Raw genomic sequence first — 26,041 nt, 5'->3', positions numbered from 1 at the left:
ATACACAGAGTCACTTTATAAAAAAGAATTGGCTAACATTGAACCATTTCAGGAAATAACATGATCAAGAACCAATGGAAATAAAATTAAATTCAAACTATACTAAAGGCACTGTTAAAAGATAAGGAATGGGTGGAATACCAATTGATTTATTCCAACAAACAGACACAGCCTTAGAAGTGCTCACCAGGTTGTGCCAAGAATTGTGGAGGACAACTACCTGAACAATTGATTGGAAGAGATCCATATTTATTTCCATCACCAAAAAATTGATCTAGGAGAATGTGGAAATTATTGAACAATACGATTAATATCACAGGCAAATAAAATCTTGCTTGAGGTTATTAAAAAATGGCTAAAACAGTACATTGCTAGAGAACTGACAGAAATTCAAGCTAGATTTTGAAGAGAAACAGGGATATCATAGTTATATCAGATAGATCTTGGCAGAAAGCAGAAAATACCAGAACGGTATCTGTGTTTCATATACTGTGTGGTTCACAACACATTTTGGCAAACAATGAGAAGAATGGGAATCCCAGAATAGTAAATTGTGCTTATGAGAAACCTGTAACTAGACCAGCAAAATGTTGTCCAAACAGAACAAGGAAACACTGCTTGGTTCAAAATAGAGAATTGTGCATAAAGAACGCTTCCTTTCTCCATACTTATTCCATATGTGTGCTGAACAAATCATTTGAGAAGCTGGACTTTATGAAGAAAAATATTGCATCAGGATTGGAGGAAGACACATCGACCACTTGCATTATGCAGATGACACAATCTTGATAGCTGGAACTGAAGAGGACCTGAGGCATTTGCAACAGGAGACTACAGACTACAGCCTTCAATGTGGATTGCATCTTAAAATCAAGAAAACAAAAATTCTTACCATTGAGCCAATAGGCAACATCATGGTAGATGGGGGGCGGGGGGGGAGATAGAAATGGTTAACAATTTCATCTTGTTTGGATCCACAATCAAAACTCTTGGTACTCCTACTCAAGATATCAAACAATGAGTTACATTGGGGAAATCAAACACAAGGAAGAATTTGTGAAAAACTATTAAGCAACATGGATAAATCTAGAGGATGTCATGCTGAATTAAATAAACAAGCTACAAAAGGAAAAGTGCTATAGAAGACTGCTGCTATAAAAGACTAGAGAAAGGTTTACAGACAGAGGGACTCAATAAAGAATAGTATGGTTGCCAGAAAGGGGAAGAGAATGAGTGTAAAATTAATTTATAGACAACACTTATTGAATGAGTGGAGGGATAACAATGATTAGGTGTTGTGTGTATTGTAATTGGTGCTATGGAACAGAATGTGCATGAATGATGTTTGGGAAAGAAAATTAAATTTGGAAAAGATACAAATAGCTTCTGGCTTTTTGACCACTGGAGGTAGGGCTTCTTCAAGCACAGATCTCTCATGACTTTTCTATTGGTGTCCAGACCTGAGCTAATCTCTGATACTCTGATGGGAGAGAGACAGACCAATAGGTCACCAGACCTCCCTGATCTTAATAGCAGAATTGTCTTGCAGTCTGTAAAACAAGGTAACAAGTATTACGACAATTCTCAGTATATCTTTTCTTTGATTGTGTATATTGCCTCCTGAACTTACGAAAGGGCAATTAACCCAATCTTTTTCATCAATTCTGCCCACCAGAGGAGTTCTCTCTGGTGGCTCAGCCCATATGGAGCCATGCTACTAACCCAAAGCCCCATCTCTCTGGTGGGTCCACCATCAGCAGCTCTGTGAGAGTAAGATGGACAATCTCCTTCCATGTGATTTAAAGTCTCAGAACCTGACTCAGCTATGTGTCACTTCCTATTCAATGGCAACAAGTTGAGCTTTTAGCTAAACACAGCTTTGGGGAAGAACCTGAGATGAGCTCAAATACAGCTTCCTTGCCCCAGTTTACAGTTCACTGATTTCCCCTGAAGATTTCTAGGCAAATCCTAAAGTCTGTGTCTAGAAGAAAAGAAAGCACTGTGTTTAGCACAGAGGAGAGCAGATACTATTCAGCCCTGTTATTTCAGAGATGCCATATTCCACTAACACCTGGCAGGTCCTTTAGAGCACAGTTCAAAAGGTGTAATTGCTGAACGGAGTTTCCAGAGAATTTACAGAAATGATAGAGCATTCCAGCAGATTATTAACATAATCATCTCATTTATATTATAGACGAATATCTAAGATGCCTCCCAACTTGACACTTCATGAAACAGGTAGTTAATTAATGTAGGTAACACGGCATTTAACCTGAAGCCTTGCCAGCAGGCATCTGGGATGATGCAAAAGGCTAGAGAAAGAAAATAACAAGAAAAAAGAACAAGAGGGCGGGGGTAGGGACCTGGAGTCAAAAGCCTGGAAAATGGAATCAAGAGGATGACGCAGGGCTATTGCTCAGATTTTTCTAGAGACACCAATACTATGGTCTTACCAGTTCTTCATGGTTGCTTGATTTATTTTTGGTGTAGCCATAAGGGGTGAGAATGAGCTGCCCGTAGGAGTGCATGGTAAAGAAACACAGGATGTCCTCCTTCTTGTTTTCTATAAAGCTGGCCACAGCCCTTGTCTCTGGTTCGGATACAGGTCCTGTTCCACAGAATGTCAAATCTTGGCAGTTTCTAGAGGCACCAACACCTGGAATGGACAGAAAATCACAAACAGGGCATTGCGAGTTCAGTTTACAACCAAAGGAGGCAAGTGGTCACCCGTGGGTAGGGCATCTGTGGATGGAATCAGGGCTGACCTGATGCTGTCTAACTTAGTCCTGGCTCATTGTAGGACAGTCATTCCAGGTGGATCTCAGAAAGCCAAGTGGGCTGATGTTCAGTTTCAGAGACAAATTTTGTTACCTAGCCCAGGAAGAGGATGTCAAATGAAATGCCATTTTCAGCCATGCTTTTCTTTTGTTCAGATTGGGAATGATCTTGCTGAGAGGTTTGGATTTGTTTCATTATTTATGTTTTACTGTGGTCTATTACATAAAGAAATTTTTTGTTTATAATTTTGTATCATAGTGAAACGTTATTATCACAGAACAGTTACCATGTTCACACATACGATTCAGTGATACTGTGTCCACAATTTTGCACAACCACTTTCTAGATATAAATCTTCTGCATTCCATCTGTTACTCTGTGCCGTTTTAAGTGGCAACTACTCATTCTCTCTCCTCCCTCACCCCCCCCCCACTTTTCTTTGGGCCCTGTTAACCACCCACCCTCTTTTGTCTCTACCCATTGGCCTGAAGTCCCAAAGGCCACACCTCTCTGATGGTTTGAATCCACTAGTGCTTCTGAGGGAGAAAGATGGGCAGTCTCCTCCTATGTATTCATAATCTCAGAAACTCAATGGAGGATCAGCAATGAGTCTGTTCTGACTCGGCATGATGAAGCTTTGCGTTTGTATACTTTATATAAATGAGAACAGATAATATTTACCTGTTTTGAATCTTATTTCATTCCCTTAGAATAATGTTTTCAAGGTTTTCATTGAAGTTTCAGTTCTTATTTTGTCATTGTTAGATGTCATCAACTACAACTTATGGCAACCTTGTGAATAACAGATCTGAAACTTTTCCTGTCTTGCGTCATCCTCATCGTTGCTATTATACTTCAGTCCATAATTATAGTCACTGTGCTAATTCATCCTGTTGAGGCCCTTGCTTTCTTTTTCTGACATTCTTTCCATCTTTCCAGCATGATGTCTTTTTCCAATGACTAGCCTCTCTTAACAACATGTCCACTGTACGTGAGACCAAGTTTCACTATTCTTGTCTCTAAGGAGCATCCTGGTTACAATTCCTCTAAGACAGATTTGTTTGTTTGTTTGTTTTGCATTTCATGAGATATTTAGTGTTCTTCTCTAAACACCACAATTCAAAGGCATCAATTCTTCTGTCATTCTTTTTTTTTTATTTTATATTGACTTAATTACAAGGTTTGAATACATTGTTTTTCACACAAGATCTTTCCCATTTCCTTCAACCCCACACACATCAAATTGTGTGACCCTATGATTAACACCCCTTTCCCCACCCATCTTTATCCCTCTGCTTCCACCTCTCTCCCCTTGGATCCTTATACTCATTCTACAATAATAGTTTTATACAATATTTGTCTTTATGACACTGAGTTCACTCAACAAAGCGCTCTCAAGTCCCTCCCAAGTTAGGTAGGAATTTACAAAATCATTGCTTTTATCTCTCCCCTTGGATCCTTATACTCATTCTACAATAATGGTTTTATACAATATTTGTCTTTATGACACTGAGTTCACTCAATAAAGTGCTCTCAAGTCCCTCCCAAGTTAGGTAGGAATTTACAAAATCATTGCTTTTACATGTTGCATAATATTTCACTGTGTGAATATACCACAACTTCTCAATCTATTCCTTTGTGATTGGACATCTGGGCTGTTTCCATGTTCTCGTGATGGTGAGTAACGCTACAATGAACATTATTGTACAAATCTCCATTTCAGCCTCAGTCTCATTTTCTCAGAGTATATTCCAAGCAATGGAATAGCTTGGGTCATTGTCATCCTTATTTACCGTCCAACTTCCAGGTGGATAAGAAGTAATTGAAAAGGATATGGAGCACCATAGTCTTTAAATTGTCATCCTTACTCTTTCTCACTAGAAGTCCCTGACCACAGATTTTTGTTTTCTGTTTATAGCTGAGTAATGTTCCATGGTACCTATGGACTACATTCTATTCATCCATTCATGTCAATCATGCTATATTCACACTTTCCAAGTTTGTGGTGGGTCCTGAAACAAACGGTTGAGGCCCAGCTATCAGGGCTCTAGGTCAGGCTCTCACATAGTATTAGACCTATTTTACAAAGACCTAAGCTGACTGCCCTCGCTCATGATAGTAAGGATCGACAATTGGACACATCCTGCATGCTAGACACGCTGCTTAACCCTTCCTATTCTGTTGTCTCGTTCCATCTCCACAGCAATCTATCCATTAGCCACTGTTACTTTGGTCTCCATTTTAAACAAGAGACAAATGAACAGAGAAATGAAGCCATTTCCCCCACATAGTTACTAAGTCTGCTATTAATCCTTGCCATCTGCTTTTTAAACAAGCTGTTCCTAACTATTCTTTTATCTGTTTAAAATTCATTGACTTTTTAATCTGTTTCCAATTCATTGCATATGCAGAGATTCAGGAACATGAGAGGTCTAGGGAGAGGAAAATTTCTTGTTTGCTGACCACCCCCTCACATGAAATGATTTCCAAGAATAATTCCAATTTGTCTTTTCTCTCTAACAGTTTTCTTTATTTAGAAACAAAGTAATGGATTTTAATTATATCCACATTAATCTATGTCTAATTTGCTCTTATATATCCACCCTAAGTGAGTAAGAGCTCCAGTGGCCTAGTGGTATGGTAAGAAGCTGCACTGCAGTTCCAAAGGCACATGGTTTGAATCTTCCAGATGCTCCACAAGAGAAAGGTGAGTAATCTCCTCTTGTGTGATTTACTGTCTCTGAAAATCCCCTGGAGGTTCAGTTATGAGTAGGTTCTGCCTTAATGGCACACAACAACAAAAACAATTGACAAAAGTCCTTCCATAGGATGTTAATGGTGCTTTCAACATAGATACTATAATCCCTTTAGAGGAAATGAGACTGGTCAAGAAGTCTACAAAGCTTCATGAAGTAGATGTTTATCTAAAAGTATATATCCATGGGAATGTAAAATGGTGTTCCCACTGTGGAAAACATTTTGGTGTTTTCTTAGAAAGTTAAGAATAGACGTAATTATTTGAGGCAGCAATCTCACAACTTGGTATACATCCTTAACTAATAAGAGCTGCAGCACAAACTAACATACACTCACACACCCATATTTGTTGCAGCGTCATTTCTAATAGCTAAGAACTGGAAGCAACCCATGTTAACTCCATCGTTTCCCCAGCTTTTTAATCTTAGAGGTATAATAGAGGTGGAAAAGAAGTGAGAAAGGAGTAAAAACTAATAAATAGACAAGTTGAGTGAAGGGAAAGGCAATATGCAATAAAAGGTTGATTAGACCTTGTAATTAATTTTATTAATCAGTGGACATTAGTCCTATAAAGGAAAATGTCTATACATGATTGTATGAAAAAGCAATATGATTTGAAAATATTCACTCAGATAAAAATTTTATATATATTTGTATATATATTAATTAGCACATTTTCTTTATTCTGTGTTCTCTTCTTCCCCCACCCCCAGTCAATCCTCTACTAAGTATATACTTACTACACCAAGATATATTGAAATTTCGGTTGAGATCCGTCCCAAAGCATGTGCCATTGTTATGGGATGACCGGGATTTCCTCCAGTTACGATTCTGTAACAGAGCAGCACAGGGATGTTGCCAGTCTATATTATCCTAAATAGAGTGCTGGGGAGGAAAGAGTCCTTGACCATGAAAAATATCTTTTCTAAGATTGTCTTGTTGATTTGGAAGAACTTGCCTTCAATATTGTTAAGCTTGTATGTATAAATTCTAGTTTTGCAGATAGGCTTGATCTTGTTATGTACCATCCAGTCAGAATGGACTCATAGCTGACCATCTTGAATATTGCAAAAGAGGAGATTTCCTATCTTTCTCCTGGACTCAAACTGTGTGCCTTTGGGCTGATAGTGCAATTCCTTATCACTAAGTCTCCAGAACTTTCAGGCTAGCAGCCCCTAATAATAACAAGAATATCTGCTAGAGATAAAAAGTGTACCTCCACATGCACTGTCATCCTGGAGGGAGCAGGTCAGCCTTTTCTTCTCAGGTGCATTAGCAGTGCTGTGTATATGTTATACCTGATCAGGGAAAGAAAGCTTCAGAGAGCCATTTTTTAGGTCCAATTTGTAAAGGATGAAAGGGAAATAGCTTGGCAGATGGGAGAAAGCTGTTCCAAGTGTATCAGAGATGGTCGCTGCACATTTCTGGAAGCAGAAGACTGATGAGTGGAAATGAGGATAAAGACAAGGTTCACTTGACAAGCACAGAGCAAGGAGGCACAGGACTCAAACAGCAGGCCAGTGAGGTTCTTCCACGGAAGAGCATCTCATCAGGGGCTTCTGGAGAGTGGTGGAAAGTGGGACAGAAGTAACGCTTTCTAGGAAGTGGGGAGTCTTACTTAGGAAATGATACGCTTTAGAAATTATTGTTTAAGAGAACTGTGTCTAGTAAGTGAAAAGATACGAGATGATATCCTTCATGTGAATAATCACAGTTTTAATAATGAAGGCTGATTTGGTGTCTGTGCATCATTTATTTGTCCTCATGCTTCTAGAACTTATATTGTTGTTGCTGTGTACCGTTGAGTCATGTCTGACTCACAGCTGGCCCTTCAGCAGGTTTTCGGGGCAGGGAATTGCACAGGAGTTGATTGCCCATATTTCCCCTATGGAACAGCTGGTGGATTTAAACTGTGTGCCTTTGAGTTGACAGTGCAATTCCTTATCACTAGGCTACCAGAACTTATACTGGGTGACTACAAAGTGGTATATGAATTTTATACCAATATACTCCTGATAGAGTGGCAGGCAATTAGCAAAATTAGGAGGATAGAGAATAGAAACATTCACATCTACTTGGAGAACTAGGAATCTAATTTTTCAAAAATATGCTGGACTTCATAGGGTTTTCAGAGGCCTGTTATTTCAGAAGTGGAAATCCTTCTTCCTAGTCTGTCTTAATCTGAATGTTCAAGTGTAGAGAAGTATCAGACAGACCAGCATTTTACAGAAAGTGAAAGATATATCCGTTATTGTGAAGTTAACCATTAGTATCAGTGTTGTCCCTGCCTTTGACACACGTGTCTTTACCCACTTATTTCCCTACTCCACCATCCACCAGGATCCTCATCCACTTCTACCCATTCCCTTCAACATCTATCTCCCATTGTCCAGCCCTTGGTTACCATGGACTGCTAGGAAAACAAAACAGATTCATCCTGAAGAGGATTAAACCGGGCAGCTCCTTGGAGGCAAGGATTCTGAGGCTTTGTCTAACATACTTTGGAAATGTTGTAAGAAGGGACAGGTCCTTGGAGAGGGACATCATGCTTGGGAAGGTGAAGGGACGGCACAGGAGGGGAAGGTCCTCTATGAGGTGGATTGATTCAGTGACTGGGATAATCGGGATGGGTGTGTCAGAGACAGTGCGACTGGCAGAGGACAGAGCAGAGTTTAGGGCTGTTGTACATAGGGTCGCTATGTGTTGCAAACGATTCGACGGCACATAACAACAACAACATGCTGGACTTCAGCTTAACAACCCGAGTTAACTCAATTCACTGCTGTGAAGAATTGGCTAATAGCTGGCCATCCAGCAGGTTTTCAGAGACAGTAAATCATACAGGAGGAGATTTCCCATCTTTCTTCTATGGAGCAGCTGTCGGATTCCAGGTACCTGCCTTTGTGCTAACAGCCCAACTCCTTCCCCACTGGCAAGGGTACTAGAGCTCGCTTCATCTCTAAAGAGACTGTAAATAAACAGCTGCCTTGGAGTTGATTCCAATTCTTGGAGATCCACGTATGTCAGAATAGAACTGTGAGCCATGGAGTTTCAATACCTAATTTTTCAGAATGAGATCTCCAGGTCTTTATCCCATGGTGCCAGAGGATAACCTCCAGCCCCCAGCCTTTTGATTAGCAGCTAATAAACTAATCATTTGTTCCACCCAAGGACTTTTCAAGAGCTCTTACCATTGCCATCAATTACACTCTGATTTATGGTGACCTATTCAACCTAAACTTTACCTGGATTGTTGGCTAATAAGAAAAACAGTAAGTTGATTTTTATTCATAATGGGATTTATCACTTTACAAACCCGCGGATATTTAATAGGGACTTTACCCCACCACCCACCTCAGCATACTCACAGTGGTCCAAGTGTAGATATAACCGTCTATGTTAAGAACTGGAAGCACATAGAAGTCCAGGTTCCTAAGAAATCTGCTTATTCTTGGGTTTTCTCGGTAGTTCTGTAGAATCTGGAAATTTCAGAGATAAATATCTGGAATGACCTTGGGAAGTCTTTTCTCCATTTTCCAACAATTTCAGTTTAATTACTAGAAACAACAGTGTTCAATCCCCAAACTCTAGTCCTACTTTGTAGTGGCTGTCGTGTCCCAATGATCTGATTCCAACTTGTATCTGCCCTGTACCGCAGAATAGAATTGCCTCATGAGGTTCTCGAGGCTGTAATCTTTGCAGATAATTGATTCAATAATTTCCACTTTCTTTTGGATCATCTGTTTTTTTTTTTTAATGGGAATAAATTAAGATCTCTTCCTGTCGTTTGGACAGGTAGGTAGCTGTCTTATTAATGTCTTGCCATAAGCAGCTTAGACTATCCAGGGCTGGATCTGCTTATTGAAATAATTCAATTGCTCTTCTATCAATCCCCAGGCCTTAGTTTTTGCCAATGCCATCAATGCAGCTTCAGTTTATTTTCATGACTCTTGGTTCTGTATCATACCTCACTTCTTAAAAGAGTTCAACGTCAGCCAGTTCTTTTGGCACAGTGATTCTGTGTATTCTTTCCATTTTCCTTTGATGCTTCTTGCATCATTCAACATTTTGTCCATCAACTCCTTCAGTATTGCAACCTGAGGGTTGAATTTGTTCTTCTGTTATTTCAGTTTTGAGAATGAAGAATGTCTTTCCCTTTTGGTTTTCTGTTTCAATTCTTTGCATATTTCATAATATATTGCTTTGTCTTCTCAAATAGTTCTTCAGAATCGCCTGTTAATTTCTTTTAGATCAGCATTTTTTCCTTTGTTTCAGTCTATGTTCTAGTGAAAGTTTATATTAACTTAAGCAATTAGACTTGGAACCATACATTAAGAACTACTCTCTGTGGATTTCTTTGTGTCTGAGTTTCTAGAGACTGGGGGTGGGGGGGAAAGTGTGTGTGTGTGCATATGGATATACACATAGACGTAGATATCTATCTACATATACTTTGGACATGCTTAAAGGAGAGACCAGTCTTTGGAAAGGGACATCATGCTTGAGAAGATGGAGGGACAGCACAGGAGGGAAAGATGAGATGGATTGATTCAGTGACTGATGCAAGGATGCATCCTGTCACCATACATTGTCAATCTTATGCAGAACAGATCATTTGGGAAGCAGAGCTTTATGAGGAGAAGTGCGGCATCAAGATTGGAGGAAAACTCATTAACAACCTAAAATATGCAGATGACACAACCTTGCTTGCTAAAACTGAAGTGGACCTGACACACTTGCTGCAAAAAGCCAAGGACTGTGGTCTTCAATAGGGATTGAAGCTCAACATCAAGAAGACAAAGATTTTAACCATGGGGCCAATTGGCAGCATCATAATAGATGGAGAAGAGATTGAGGTTTTAGTAATTACAGCTTGGCTCAGATCCACCATCAACTCTTAACACCAGCAGTCAGGAAATCAAAAGATGAATTGCATTGGGAAAACCTGCTATTGTGGACCTCTTCAGAATGCTGACGAGTAACTATGTCAGTCTAGATACAAAGGTGCACCTACTCCAGGCCGTGGTCTTCTCAATTACTTGTTATACTTCAGAGAGTTGAACAATGACTAAGGATGACAGAAGAATAGATGCCTTTGAGTTGTGGTGCTGGAGAAGAGTCTTGAACATACCATGGACTGACAAGAAAACAAGTTGGTCTGTCTTGGAGAGGGTGAAACCAGGTCTCTCCTTAGAGGTTAGCGATTTGTAGCTCATCCTCACTTACTTTGGGCATGTGGCCCAGAGAGATTGGTCCTTGAAGGACATCATTCTCAGAAGAGTGGACGGATAGCACAAGAAAGGAAGACCCTGGATGAGATGGGTTGATACAGTAACTGGGGCAATGGTGGTTGGTGTGTCAGAATTAGTGAGACTCACTCAGGACAGCACAGGGTACTGGGGTGCTGTACACAGGGTCACTGTGCATCGCAGGAGACTCAACGGCACATAACAACAATAACATACTCTGACAGGTTTGGAAGCAGGAGTGGCATCCGCTTCCTAAACAACATGCCTCTGGAAACTCTATGAACTTTGATAAATATCAACAGTTGTAGAGGGGCTTCAGGCCTTTGTTCATAGGGTCGCTATGAGTTGTGCTTGACTCGAAGGCAATCAACAACAACAACATAGAGGAGAGAGGAGAAAGGAGGGGGGAGGAGAGAGAGGGAAAGGGGAAGAAGGGGAGAAGGGAAAAGGGGAGAAGGGACGAGAGGGAGAGGGGGAAGAGGGACAGAGGAGGAAAGGGGGATGGGGAGAGGGGGAGAGAGGGGGAAAGGGAGAGAATGGAGAGAAAAAAGAGAGAGAGAGGGGTGGGGGAGAGAGTTGTTGTTGTTACATGCTGTCAAGTCAGAACCAACTTATATCTGACCCTCCAGCAGATTTTCAGAAGCAGTAAATCACATGAGAGGAAATTCTGTCTTTTTCCAGCTATGGGAGTAGCTGGTGTTTGGAACTGTGTGCCTTTGGGTTAGCAAATATATAAATGTTTATTCATTTGGCAGTCCATGAAATGTCAGCACTCTGCTCCATCAGCCCAGCACCAAGGTACCAACTCTTCTTCTGTCATCCTTATTCACTGTCCAGCTCCCAGCAGCACAGCAAGTCACTGAAAAGACCATGGTGTGAGTTAGGAACACTTAGTTCTCAAATTAACATCATTGCTCCTCAATAATTTGGAGCAGTCCCTAATAGCAGACATTTCCAATGCAATATCTCCTGATCAAATGTATTGATTGTGGGTCCAAGTAAGATGAAGTCACTGATAAATTCAATCTTTTGAATCTTGTTGTTGATATGCAATCCATATTTCAAGTCTTTGATCTTCTGCAGCAAGCGCTTCGAGTCCTCCTTACTTTCAGCAAGCAAGGTTGTGTCATCTGCATAATGCAGGCTGTTGGTGAGTCTTCTTCTAATCTTGATGCTACATTTTTCTTCTTACAATCTAGCTTCTCAAGTAATTTTCTAGCATATAAATCAAATAGAAATGAAGAAATTATATATCCCTAACACATATCTTTCTTAATTTATGTAAATTATGTATTAAGAAATTAATTTGAAGGGTGGGGTGAGGGAAATGGGAAGGATCTGGTTTGACAAGCAATGTACTCAAATTTTGTAAAAAAACTTGTGTAAAAACATAAAATAGAATGTACGTGAATGATTGTATGAGATACAATGTAAATGAAAGATTGTATAAAACACAATGTATATGAATGAAACATACTGTAAATGTATTATTATATGAAAATCAATAAAAAATATTTTTAAAAGAAAAATTATTATTTAATCCATATAATTATGCCCTTACTCTGTTTAGGTGCACTGTTGTTGTTGTTGTTGTTGGGTGCTGTTGAGTCAAAGGACGGAAAATCACAGTGAAGCTGCTCACTGTTTTCTTGCTATTTGGGAGCAAAGGGAAGTTGAGCAAAAGTTACATTGCTGATTGGAAAGAAGTCTTTTATGTAGCCAAGAAGTAGCAGAATTTGGGGAGCCGGTTATCATTGTAAGCAAATGAAAAATACTTACTTCTTTTACAAACCATTGACAAAAAGCTGGGGCAATCCACTCCCTGGCATGAATGCCACAGTCCATCCACACCATCTTTTTGGAATTGTTTGAGGATTGGCTAATCTAGAAAGACAGAGCGGCTCTATTACCAAATAATCACTTATTATTTGAAACCACAGAGTCCAATGTCCAAATAAAAAAGGTTTTTATTCCTTTACCAGTACCAGTTGTCATGCAGTCTATAAGGACTTCTGGTGAGCCCATGTGCTATCAAGTTAGTGTTCTGCAAGCAAATCACAAGACCTTTCTTTGTAGGCACCAAAGGGAAATCTAGTGGTACAGCCTACAGAGTAACTCAAAGCCCACACATCTCTGGTGGTTTGAATCCACTGAGAACACCACAGTCAGAAGATTAGCAATCCTCTTCTGTGCAATTTGCAGTCTTAGATACCCAAGGCAGGGTCAACTATGATTTGGTTCCAATTCAACAGCAATCAGTGAATAAACAATGAATAGGTACATATGGCCAATCTCTCAACAAGTAGTGGAACACTTAATAGTTTATGTCCCCCAGGGATTTCTTGTTCCCCCCCTCACCCCCTTTGACTGTGTGGTAACCACAGGAGGTAAGGATGCTGCTTGAAACATCCACTAATATGGCCCTTTGTTTTGCGTGCTTTCCTGCCACAGTCACCTCAGTTCCGTTTAGATGTGTGCTGGCTACTTATGCCACTCACCTAAAGCCTGGTTGGGTTTTTTTTGTTTTTTTTTTTGTTTGTTTGTTTTAAAACCCCAAATTGTTACTGCTATTGTGTACTATCAAGTTGGAACTGACCCATAGTTGACCCTCCAGTGGCAGTAAGTAACATAGGAAGAGATTACCCTTCTCTCCCATGGAGCAGGTGGTGGATTCAAATCATATACTTTTTAAGCTGACAGCACAATTCCTTACCACTAATCCACCAGAGCCACCCAAGCCTTAAATGATCCCCAAATTATAAATAAAATTATAAACTCTTAAACTACAACTAAGAGAAGAAGTCTGCGTCTATCTCATCCCACAGATTTCCCAGAGTCTGGCTAAATTTCTAAGAGGTAACACTCTTACAGATTCAAAGATTCAAAGCTAGTTAAAAAGGAATCTCAGTCATTAATTACTTTGTAACTGTGAAGAGACATAAATATATAATATCCTGCAACTCTTAAATTCTCTTTCCCCTTAGAGATTCCTCCTCTACTGGCCAAATTAATCTTCCTTCTGCTCTCTCCATTTGTTGTCAGTATACCCATCAGTTCAGGCCCACTCCACAACCCCCCTCCCTTTTTCAAAGGATTAGACAGGCAGGAATGAATCTGGAAATTATGGCGTCTCTTTGAGAGAGAGATAGACTGTGAACACTGCCATAGTTGTTATGGGAACATCTGTTTTGAATTCATACATGTATTTGTCCAGTGCTATTTGTTGAAAGACATTGAAAACTGTCTAATGAAGATTCTCTTTAGCTGTGAAACTCACAAATTGATAAATTCCAAACAGATTCCATCATATCCAGAGGAACTTCTCTTTCCAGCTTCACCCATTTTCAAAGCTGCCAGCATAATCACCCATCCGTTTTCTCTTATATTTACTCATTTATGACTATGTGTATATTAACTTTCTGATTCTCTTTATTGCCTCTTTATTGTATACTCAGTTTAATTTTTTTTTTATTACATGCCCCAGATATAGAGGATGTTCAGATGTCTTTGGCTTAATCAGCTCTGAGTTTGATAGTTGTTTTACAAAATGAGGTAGACAGGTGTTCCTTGCTCAACATATCAGTTAGAACCAACAGATATGCTTGTAATTGTAGATAACACTGGATATAGGGGGTGTGTCTTAAAATTTGGCTTGCCTATATAAGTAGCGAAAGAGGGCAGTCAACTAAGAAATTCTGCTTCTTAATCGCAAAGCACTTTGGCCTTGGTTCTGAGTGAGAGTCTTGGACTATAAAATTCAGAATCACCTGGAAATTGCCAGAATTTTACTGTGGCTCTGCCACTTGAATGTGCATCAAAATCTCATAGGAAAGGGTATGCTTAGACAGATTACAGACATTCCCTTCCAGAGTTTCTGATTCATTTGATCTGGGTGGGACTTGAGAATGTACATTTCTAACAATTACCCAAATGGTGCTGATATTGCTGGTTCAGGGACCAATCCTTGTGAGCTATTAATTTGATGCTGTGCTTGGAAAATCTGGCTACACATTAGGGTCACCTGAAGAGCTATCATATTGTCAATTGAGTCTCAACCCACATCAACTAAATTGGAGTTTCTAGGGGACAGAGTGGGGACAATCATCAGTATTTCTTGGCAGTTTCCCAAAAGATTTTCCTCAGATAGCCAGGACTGGAAATTCTTGCTTCAGAACTCGTGGCCCAGAAGTCCTGGCTCTATAGAAAACTGGGTATTTGGACCTGAACCTTTTTCAACACGTCACCAATAAAAGAGGTAGGGATTCCAAGAGACCTGGTTAATGCCCTGTTCTGCTACTGACTAGCTATGTGACATTGCACTTCTTTGAGTCTTTAGAATGAAGGAAATATTTAGTCTGTGGTTTTCAAACATTTTATGGAAATTTTGTTTTGAATACAGCAGTTCATAAAACATTCAAAATGTGAAGAATTACCAGACACTTGTTGAAAATCAGAGAGAATTTCCTCTTGCTTACTACACCCCTGAAGGAGAAACAGGCCTTCACAGAGCATACACAGAAAATCAACTGCTATACTACCTACATACCTGCCTGGCTAACCATTTTAAGTCCCTTAGGCTTGGTGGGGACAAGAGAGGGAGAGGATGAGGAAGAAATGAGTTCTACCACCTACTGTTTTTAAGTTCTAGTTTAAATATATCACCCATCTATCTTAAATGTACTCTACCCACACTTGATTGCACCCAGATAATTAAGCATAAAGCAAGATTGCATTTCTAATTCTAAAATTTAGAGTAGAAAGGCAAAAGCTTTTGCTAGCACCCCTCTTAACCTTTTCCCAAATTCTTACTAGTACTCTCTCTGAGTCGAATTATGTCTCCCAAACAGATGTGTTGAAATTCCAAGTGTCTGTGGATGTAAACTCGTTTGGAAATAAGGTCTTTGGAGATGTTATCAGTTAAGATAACATGAGGGCACACTGAAGCAGATGGCTCCAAATCCAATGTAAGTAATGTTTTTATAAAAGAGAAGAAACACTATGAAGTATTTGTCCTTTTGTGACTGAGATATTCCACTCTGCATAATGTCCTCCAGGGTCACCCATTTTGAATAATATTGCATGAGTTCCTTGTTTTTCAATGCAGCATAGTATTTCATTGTGTGAATATACCACAGCTTCTCTATCCATTTGTTTGTTGATGGGCACTTGGGTTGTTTCTAACTCTTTGCTATTGTGAACAGTTAAGAGGGGATAAATAATGTATACTGCATTGAAACAGATGAGGGCGAGAACTGTTTAGGAGGAATATATGATTACGTATTATTGTCATGACAAGAGTCCAGAATGAAAGCTGCACAGTGGCGTGGACTGGGGAATGGGGAATTGTATAACAATGAAAGAATTTTTTTTTTTTACTTTTCAAAGAGAAAAGCGAACTGGGAGGGTGGTGGGGAGCAGTTGGCAGGGAGGAAAGTGTGCAACTATGAATGAATGGTAATCCAAAGTCTCTGTAAACTTTCATTAAAATAAATTAAAAAAAAAAAAAAAGAGACACTGAGAAGAAAGAGTACCAAGTTAGCATGGGCAGAAAGATTATAGTTTGACACAACAATCTGGGGCTTTCAGAAACTGGGAAACACAGAAAAAGATCCCCTCCTAGGGCTTTCCGAATGAACATGGCCCTGCTGACCACTGACTTTGAACTTCTAGCCTTCAGAACCGTGAGACAATATGCTACTTGAAGCCATCCACTTTGTGATAGTTCATCAAGGTAACCATAAGGCCACCCCAGACAGCAAACCAATAGCCTTGGGTTAGGACAGAAAGACCCACCAAGTCAGGTGGCCTTATTACTCACCTTCAAATAATTCATGGACTGATTCTCATATGTCATTCCTAGGAAATGCTGTGTCACCACATCTTTGTACTTCTCACTTATCTGGTTCATCCACTGATAAATCTGAAATAGCCAAGGAGGACTTTGTGTATCAATAAAACCATAAAATATTAAGCTCTGTACTCTGGGATAATTAGAACATCTATGTGGTCTACAAACTAGAAAACTCTAACAATGACTTATTACTTATTATACTCCTTCTTTTCCTTGCAACTCCGGTGGCATAATCCATAGGGAATTGTGCAGCTAACCCAAAGGCCCTGCTTGAATCCACCAGCAGCTCTTCTGGAGAGAGATGGGCAATTTCCTGCTGTGCATTTGGTGGTGGTGGTGGTCATGTACACAGTTGAAATGAAATCAATCCATAGCTGACCCTCCAGCAGTTTTCAGAGGTAGAGGCAGTACATTTGCTCCTACGGAGCACCTGGTGAATTCCAACTGTGTACCTTTGCTTTGGCAGCACAGTCCCTTACCACTAAGCCAGCAGAGCTCTTAAGACCTCCTTGAGAGTCAGTTGTGGCTTGATTCTAACTCAATAAGCAATATGTCATTTCACTGAAGACTCTACTCTGCCACCAAATCAGAGAATATCCTGTCAAACACTATATAAATCACGAACTCCCAGTTCCATTCCACTGAAAATATTTTTGCAACATTGGTCAATGACCCACCCTTCAAAATGACCACTAATCTTTGCTTCTTTAAGCCACACATTTATACTAGAAATTTCAGGTCTGTCTTGATTTGCATATGTGAGCTAATTTATTATAGTATCGATCTTTTAAAAATCACCAAATGTAATAACAACACAAGGGCTGTGGTGTCAAAACGGCTGATAGAAATGGCTTCTGGGCCTATCCTGCTTGATCCTAAGAGTCTGAGCAAGATGCAGTCCTGCACATGCCCACCAGTCTCTACCAGGAAATTTGAAGGACAGCTGATTGGCTGATTGAAAGAGACACACATTTGTTCCCATTTTGAAGAACGGGGACCCAATAGGAAGTGGAAATTATCAAACAATATTATTAATATCACATGCAAGTAAAATAATGCTGAAAGTAATCTAAAAGTGGTTAGAACAGTACACAGAGAACTGCCAGAAATTCAAGCTAGATTTAGAAGATTGTTGATGTCAGAAGGATCCTGCATGAAAGCAGAGAATATCAAAAGAATGTCTATTTGTGTTTTATTGACTATGCAAAGGCATTTGACTATATAACAGATTATGGCTAACATTGAGAAGAATGGGAATCCCAGCACATAATTGTACTCATGCAAAACCTATACCTAGGCACAGAGGTTGTTGAGTGAACACACTAAGGGGAAACTGCATGGCTTAAAATTAAGAAAGGTGTGTGTCAGGGTTATACCTTCTCTTTATACTAATCTGCATGCTGAGAAAATTCTTAGGACAAGCTGGACTTTGTGAAGCGCAATGTGGTGTCAGGATTGGAAGAAGATTCGACAGCCTTTGGTGTGCAGATGGCACAGTGTCTCTTGCTGAAAGTGGGGAAGACTTGAAGTGCTTGTTGCAGAAGGTCAATGCAGAAGCCTTCAATACAGATTACACCTCAATACCAAGAAACTAAAAATTCTCACCTCTGGACTGGTAGGCAACATCATCATAGATGGAGACAACATTCAAGTTGTCAATGACTTCATCTTTCTTAGATCCCCAGTCAACACCCTTTGTACTAGCAGCCAGTCAGAAGATAAGGAGCTGTACTGGAAAAGCCTGCAGTCTGAGATATCTTCAACTGATGAAGGAACAGTGATGTTAGTTTGAGGACTGAGATGTCCTTCGTTCAGGTCATGGTCTTTTTCATCACTTGCTATGCATCTCAGAGTTGGATAAGAAATAAGGATGACAAAGAATTGATGCAATTGAGCTGTGGTGTTGAAGAAGACTACTGAATATCCATGGACTGCCAAAAATCCCAAACAGATGTGCCCTGGAGAAAATGCATGCAGAGTTCTCCTTGGAGGCAAAGGTGATAAGGTTTTGTCTCACATACTTTCAGCATGTTGCTAAGAAAGAGTATTCCTTAGAAAGGGACGTCACTTGGGAAGATGGAGGGTCTGCAAAAGAGGAACATTCTCAACCAGCTGGATTGGCACAGTGACTGAAGTGATCAATTTAAGTGTGTCAGGTTTGATGAGGATGACACAGAATAGAACAGGGCTCAGATCTGTTGTTCATAGGATTGTGATGAGTTGTACTTGACTCAGTGACACCTAACAACAACCAATAGCAACACAATATTTCTTTAAAAACATAATTATCTCCTTTTCTGAATTGCTGTCTGTGTTCCTTGCATCCTATGAAGAAATACTTTATTTTCAGCTACATATGATTCATTCGGAAAGCTTCTCCATCCAACACTCTACACCCGTATCCACCCTGACCCTACCCTGCTTAAACCTTTCAGGAAGTTGGTAAACAAGAGTAGAGATTCATTCTGACCATGATCAAGCCAGACAAACTAGCTTATTGGGAAGTCCTTTACTTCTTTTGTTATTTATTTGCTTTTGCTTTGTTTTGTATCACCAAGTTCTGCTGCTTTAGTAATAACAGAGGTGTATAGGGATGTTTGGACAAACTCAGAGAGCACTGGCCAATCTCAACTCCCAATTTTGAGCTTATTTTCAATCACTTGCTATGCTGCTGAGAGCTGGGCAATGAATAAAATGACAGAAGGGGATTTGATGCCTTTGAGCTCTGGTGTTGGATAAAAGTACTGAATATCCATGGATTGCAAAAAGAACAAATGTTTGTGTCTTGGAAAAGGTACAGCCAGAATACTCTTTGAAGGCAAAAGTAGCAAAGCTTTGTCTCACATACTCTGGGCACGCTGCCAGGAGAGGCTATTCTTTTGAAGGAGACATCATGTTCGGAAAGATGGAGGGTGAGCAAAGGAAGGAAAATCCTCAACCAGATGGATTGACATGATAACTGCATCAGTGGGCTCAGTTATGTCAGGAATTATGAGGTGGCCGTCAGTCTGTCCCAACCCATCTATAGTCTGTTATGAACGTCTAAAAAGCCTCAGTTTCTTTCTCTTGCTTTCACTTGATATTGGTGTCTTTCTTGTATTTACGAGTCAGAACTTCTAGTTCTTACTCGAAGAGGCCCCTAGACTTCTGTTGGAAATCATCCCCTTGACATTTCACAGGCTCGTCTGGATAGAATTTCCAAGTACTCTGGACCACTGAGGATTCTTCTACTGGCTGCAACAGTTCCATATTAAAATGATGCACTTCTCAGGATATGAACCTGTATTCCTAAGTACAATTGATATCAGTGCATCTAAATTCCAAAAATCAATCACGTGTCTACATGTTTCCTATTGCCAAAGGGGCCCTTTAGTGTAGTGAGAGAAGATCTTCACCCCGGAACCTACAATACCCTTTTCCAGCAGGAAGTAATTAAGAGAATGCGAGGAGCCCTCTCCAATGAATTAGGGTGAAATCTTTCTCAGGGGGGAGTGACAGGGAATGGCAAAGGACATGCTGACAAAGGAGATCAATCAGAAAAGACTGTGGCAATATAACAATAGAAACTGACCCTCAAGGAATGTGTCAAAACAACAGACTCAAGGACAAGATAAAGGAAATGACCAAAAGTTACCATATGTCCTTAGAAGAAATACACTACTCAGCTGTATAAACCCCACCCCCCAAACAAAGGATATATAAACCCTTTTGTAAGATAAAAATGGGGTCAGTCTGTCCTGACCCGTTCATAGTCTGTTACGAATGTCAAATAAACATCAGTTTCTTTCTCTTGGAAAAAAAAAGTAAGAAAGAAAAAAAATTATGAGTTAGTGTAGGACAGGGTTCAGCTCTTTTCTTCATAGGGTCACTATGTGTCTGTCATATTCAATTTGACTACAACAGTCTGTGGGCATTAACCATTCTTTCCCACCCTCAAGTAGATTGTGACACCCTCCTATGCTCACCTCCTCCATGGGGTGGTATTTGTCATAGCGATAGGTCTCCAGGTTCTTCCAGGAACTTGATGTCTTCTCCACAGCCTCTCGTTTATGCTCAGATAGGAACCTGCAAAGGGAACAATGTAAGAAGAGAAGTAAAGAAGTCAGATATACTGAAGGATTCAAAGTTGGCAGGTTGGTGAGAAAGGAAGTAGAAACATACACAGGAGCTGAAGTGTAGGGCAAAGATCACTTTGAAGTCTTGGCTCTTTCATGTACTAATATATTTTCAGACCTTAGGCAAACCACTTAGGCATGTTTAGCTGTGGTTTCATCTGTAAACCGAAGACAACAATTCCAAATTCACAGGGAAGCCAGGATAATTCAGTAACACACTGTTGATAATAATGCTTTAAAATTTGAAAAAAGAATAGATAAGTTTTTAAAAGCTGGAACTTACTATGAGCCAAGCCCTGTTCTAAGTCTCATTTACATACAAGCTGTGCTGGGAACTGGAGGTCAGCAGTTCATATTCACCAACAGCTTTTCAGCAGAAGAGCTTTACCACCTGATACAGGATCCTATGCATGGAAACCGACGCTCTCTCATTATTGAATTAGTGTTATGGAAACATCCTTACTATTCCCATTTCAAAGATGAAGAAACTGAGTCTCCGTAAAAATGCTATAGCAACTTAAACTCTAGCAGGATCACTTTGAGTTCCGATCGACTCAACAGCAGTGGGTAAATGGGTAGTCTGACTGAAAAGGAGCCCTGATGGTTAAGCACTTGACTACTACCTGAAGGGTTGGTAGTTTGAGACCACCAACCTGCTGGATCTGTGGTAGAAAGATCTAGTTACCTGCCCCAGTAATTATTACAGTGTAGGAAAGATAAGGTAACTTTTCGTTTAAATTTACTTTATCATTATTTGGACCTAACAACAATCTGAAGATTCTTCCGTTTTAACCACTGTAGTGCATATGTTTGGGAAGATGTTCTATCACTGCTAGTGGCTGTGAAAACATTGCCTCAGTCCTCACCAGCAATCCTAATATGAAGACTCTGGAAACTGGGCACACCAAAACACAAGATGAAGGCGTGAAGCTGCTGTGTGAAGCTCTAGCCAGTCCCAGGTGTCACTTAGAGACTATCAAGTGGGATCCTTGGGGACAGGGTGGAGCCGCTGTGAGGCACTCAAGGTGGAAGAAAAATAGTCCTACATGGAGATCTGAACATGCTGTCCATGCGTCACATCAGCCCGCTCTCCAGATAGTCATGGAAGGCTGGACATCGTCCAAAAACCAAGACAAAGCTAATTGCCTTGTTGTTAATTCTGGTGTTTCTCCCACAGCTCCTCTGGTGGGTCCAAATCACCAATCTTTTGGCTAATAGTTGTGCACTTGACTGTTGGTACCACCTGGGCATTCCTGGTAGCATAATAAACCACTCCAGAAAATTTACCCTTTGTTGTCAAGTCATCTAAGTGCCACCCTGTGAAGAGTGAAAAGCTCCAAGCCTAATCTTCAAGAAGGAGCCCCAGTGGTATAGTGGCTTAAACATCAAGCTGCTAACCAAAAGGTCTGCAGTTCAGCCATGGAGGAAGCCAAGGCGGTCCAATCCTGCTAGGATTTACAGTGCCTGAGGCCCACAGGTCGTTCTGCTTTGTCATACATGGTGGCAATGAGTCAGAATCAACTTTATGGCAGGCGGGTGTTTTTTTATCTTTATGGAAGTGAACTGCTACATCTTTCTCCCATGGAGTGGATGGATGTGCTTGAACTGTCGAGCTGTCAGTTAGCAGCCAAGGCCTTTAACCCCTGCACCATATTGCAGGCAACTCAATGGCACATAATAACAATAACATACTATGACAGGGTTGGAAGCAGGAGTGGCATCCACTTCCTAAACAATATGCCTCTGGAAACTCTATGAACTTTGATAAATGTTGATAGTTGTAGAGGGGCTTCAGGCCTTTTGTTCATAGGGTCACTCAGAGTCATGATTGACTCGAAGGCATCAACAAAAACAACAATGATTATTCAATGATTTATTGTCTTACAAATACTTTCATCAAAGCTAGATAGTACTTCTGCCATGGTGGATAATGGTCTAGGACTTCCAGAATGCATTCGCATATGTGTTGTATACCATTGAGTTGGAGCCGATCCATACCTTATCCTCTGGTGAGTTTTCGGAGATTGCCCATCCTTCTTTTGTGGAGAAGCTGGTGGCCTTGAACTCCGTGCCTTTGGAATTGCAGTGCAGCGTCTCAATGCTAGGCCACCAAATCTCCCGTACATTCACAGATAGTAAATAATTTTAGTCTCATTACAGTTCTGTGAAGGGTTATTATTCATGTTTTACAAAGGAGGAAACAAAGTTCCTGAGAAGCTAAGTTCCAAAAAGTCCTACAACCTGTACCAAACACAGTGCTCTGATCTCCAAGCCTCGTGAACATTTGATGCATGTTTAGCTCCTTAGCTCCAAGGCTTTCTTTAAACAAAAAATGGGGTTTATGTTTTCCTTGCAAAGCACAGTAGCAGAGAACTCATTTGCCCAAGAAATATTTAATAAGTAAGTACTAGGTGAATAACAAACACTGAGATATGAGCTTTTGGAGACACTGAAGTGCCAGTTTTGGCTGAATGACCTTGTATTGCAAGTCAACATGTTAGATAGAGATAATTAGCTAATGTTTCAAAGTTAGGAGTCATTGAAAGTTCTGTAACAATGACTTCAATGATTTATCAGTTTTCCCATTTTCCCCCTATGTGTTCGTGGTATGTTATTTGTTCCCCCCCTTTTTAAAACAATCAAATATATAACTTATTTTACATGATATCCCTTGTTCCAACACCGCTGTTGAGAAGATTATTCCTTTACTGAATTGTGGTTATACTTGTGTAGGACATTTCTGAGTTTTTGCTGTGTTCTCCTGGTCTAGCTCTATCCCTTTACAAATACTGCACAGTGTTGTTGGTTACTTCAAGCTCTGTGTTAATCTTGTTAAGTGCCATTGAGTTAGATCCAATCCACAGTGATCTATTTCACAAACTCTTGCTTGATCCTGTGCCATCATCCCCCCAATTGTTGCTACACTGGAGTCCACGTTGTAGCTGTGTCAATTCAACTTGTTGAGGGCCCTCCTCCCCAGCCCGGACGGACCCTTCCACCTCTCCGAGAACAATGACTCTCCACAGGGTTTTGTTCTTCCTAACCCCATGTTCAAAATGTGTGGACAAATCTTGCTATCTAGCCTTTCTTAAAGTCTTACTTTCCTTATTTGTAAAATAGAAAGAAGAATACATTCCTAGAAAATGTTTGTGAGGATTGCTAATCCACGTGAAACTCCAAGTGCAATGGCTGACACATAGTCAATGCTTAATAAATATTAAGGCACAATATTTCAAAACAAAACAAAGGAAAAACCCTATTGACTTGTGTTAAAATTGAAAAGAAATACTGTACAGAGAATAATGTAGCCATTCAACTAGTATTAGCTTCAAACACTGCCAAACTACAAAATGCTTTGAGGGAATTTGTTCAAGTCCCAGTTACTTTCACGGTATCTACATGACTTTAATAACCGACTGATTCAGTATAAATTTTTTTACCTGGTTCATTTAGCACCATGGACCACAATTAGCCACTCTAGTGGACATCAATTACTCTATAAAATGCTACTGCTTTATCACTTTCAGGTACATTTATTATTGTCAATCACTACTAATATTAATAATAACAATTTGAGTTTAACAGAAACTCTTTTCCTCAGAACTGTAAATGCTTTACTGCATTGTTGAATCAGCTTTGTGCTCCTCAGCTTGCCTAAGTGAAAGCTCGTGAGATGGGATTTTCTGAATGACGACCTGAACTTGTAAGGAGTGAGAAACAATATGCTTCTCCAGTGTTATTTGGGGATTCATTTCTAATATTGACCATTCATCGGACTTTTTTTAAAAAAGCAAGAGTACTTCAGATAAATAAATTTCAATATGAAAATATCTATTGGTGGAAATAATATATTGAGTCCGATTGCTTTACAAAAATATTATCATTTTGTAATGAAAATACATATTTCCCTCCCCCATTGTTGCTGTTGTGTAACTTCAAGTTGGAACTGTCCCATAGCTGACCCTCCAGAGGGTTTTCAAAGGCAATTGATCGCACAGGAGGAAATTGCCCATCTTTCTCCCTCGGAGCAGCTGGTGGATTTGAATCATGTGCCTTTGAGATTGCAGTGCAACTCTTTACCACCAGGCTATCAGAACTCACTAGTGTTTTTAAAATTAATAAAATTCAATCTACCTATAACTTTTTGGAAGTACTTTTCATGTATTTATCATCTAATCAGTAAATCGATCTATCTATCTATCTATCCACACACCTCAATCAATATATTTGTTGTTATGTACCATTGAGTTGGAGTCAACTGGTAGCTAACCCTCCAGTGGGTTTTCATATGCAGTAAACCACTTGGGAGGAGATTGCTCATCCATTGCTCTGGGAGTAGCTGGTGGACTTGGCCTTGCCTTTGGGTTGTTCCACTCCATACCACTGCCACTACATAAAGCACTGTTGTCATTTTATGTGCTGTCAAGTCAGAACTGTTCTGAAAAAAAGTGTAGTTCATAGCTGATCATTTTCAGAGGTTGTAAATAACATAAGAGGAGATTGTGCATCTTTTCCCCCCTGAGCAGTGGTGGCTTTGAACCACTTGGTTTTGGGTTGGCAATGCAACTCCCTAGCACTAGTCCACCAGAAGCCCATCTAAAGTAAATATTATTGTTGTTGTTGTTGTGTACCATCAAGTAGGAACTCACCCATAGTTGATCTTGCAGCAGGTTTTCAGAGGCTATAAATCACACAGGAGGAGATTGCACATCTTCCTCCCTCAGAGCTGCTGGTGGATTCGAACCTGTGTGCCTTAGGGTTGGAAATGGAATTCCTTACCAACAGGCACCAGAACTCCCTAGAAAACTTATTCAGAACAGAAAGAGGGAGGGAAGGATGTAAAAGAACAGGGTAATTGGTGCAACCACTGTGGAAGGTGGTATGGCACTTTCTCAAAAAGTTACAAATAGACATATCATTTAACCCAGCAATTCCACTACTGGGAATATACCCAAAAGAGACCATAACTGACATCCAAGCAGATATGTGCACACCCACGTTTATCGCGGCTTTGTTCACAAGAACAAGGAGTTGAAAACAACCTAAGTGCCCATCAACAAATGAATGGATAGAGAAGCTGTGGTATATTCACACAATGGAATACTACACTGCATTGAAAAACAAGAAACTCATGAAATATTATACAAAATAGGTGACCCTGGAGGACATTATGCTTAGTGAAGTATCTCAGTCACAGAAGGACAAATACTGCATGGTGCCACTGTTGTAAAACTGGACTGACCTCGGGGCTGGGGGGAGACTGAGAAAGATGGGTTCAATAATGTGTACTG

At 40.1% G+C, this 26,041-nt stretch overlaps 1 protein-coding gene across 1 annotated transcript in view; it reads right to left on the bottom strand.

The window, feature by feature from the left end:
- The window catches only part of CPO (carboxypeptidase O), a 31,123-nt gene extending 8,874 nt beyond the window's left edge, over positions 1-22,249 (bottom strand). Inside the window, exons 1-7 of the mRNA XM_006889161.1 lie at positions 22,215-22,249; positions 20,601-20,700; positions 16,603-16,704; positions 12,564-12,668; positions 8,904-9,014; positions 6,276-6,366; positions 2,454-2,656 (exon numbers count right to left, since the gene is read on the bottom strand). Of these exons, the coding sequence (XP_006889223.1) occupies positions 2,454-2,656; positions 6,276-6,366; positions 8,904-9,014; positions 12,564-12,668; positions 16,603-16,704; positions 20,601-20,700; positions 22,215-22,249 (747 nt within the window). The remainder of the gene's footprint in view (positions 1-2,453; positions 2,657-6,275; positions 6,367-8,903; positions 9,015-12,563; positions 12,669-16,602; positions 16,705-20,600; positions 20,701-22,214) is intronic.
- Between the last annotated feature and the right edge of the window lie 3,792 nt (positions 22,250-26,041).

Source organism: Elephantulus edwardii, unplaced genomic scaffold (genome assembly GCF_000299155.1).
Source record: "Elephantulus edwardii isolate Elephantulus edwardi_28Jun2011 unplaced genomic scaffold, EleEdw1.0 scaffold00075, whole genome shotgun sequence".
Taxonomy (NCBI): domain Eukaryota; kingdom Metazoa; phylum Chordata; class Mammalia; order Macroscelidea; family Macroscelididae; genus Elephantulus; species Elephantulus edwardii.
This window is presented reverse-complemented; position numbering and strand designations above follow the sequence as displayed.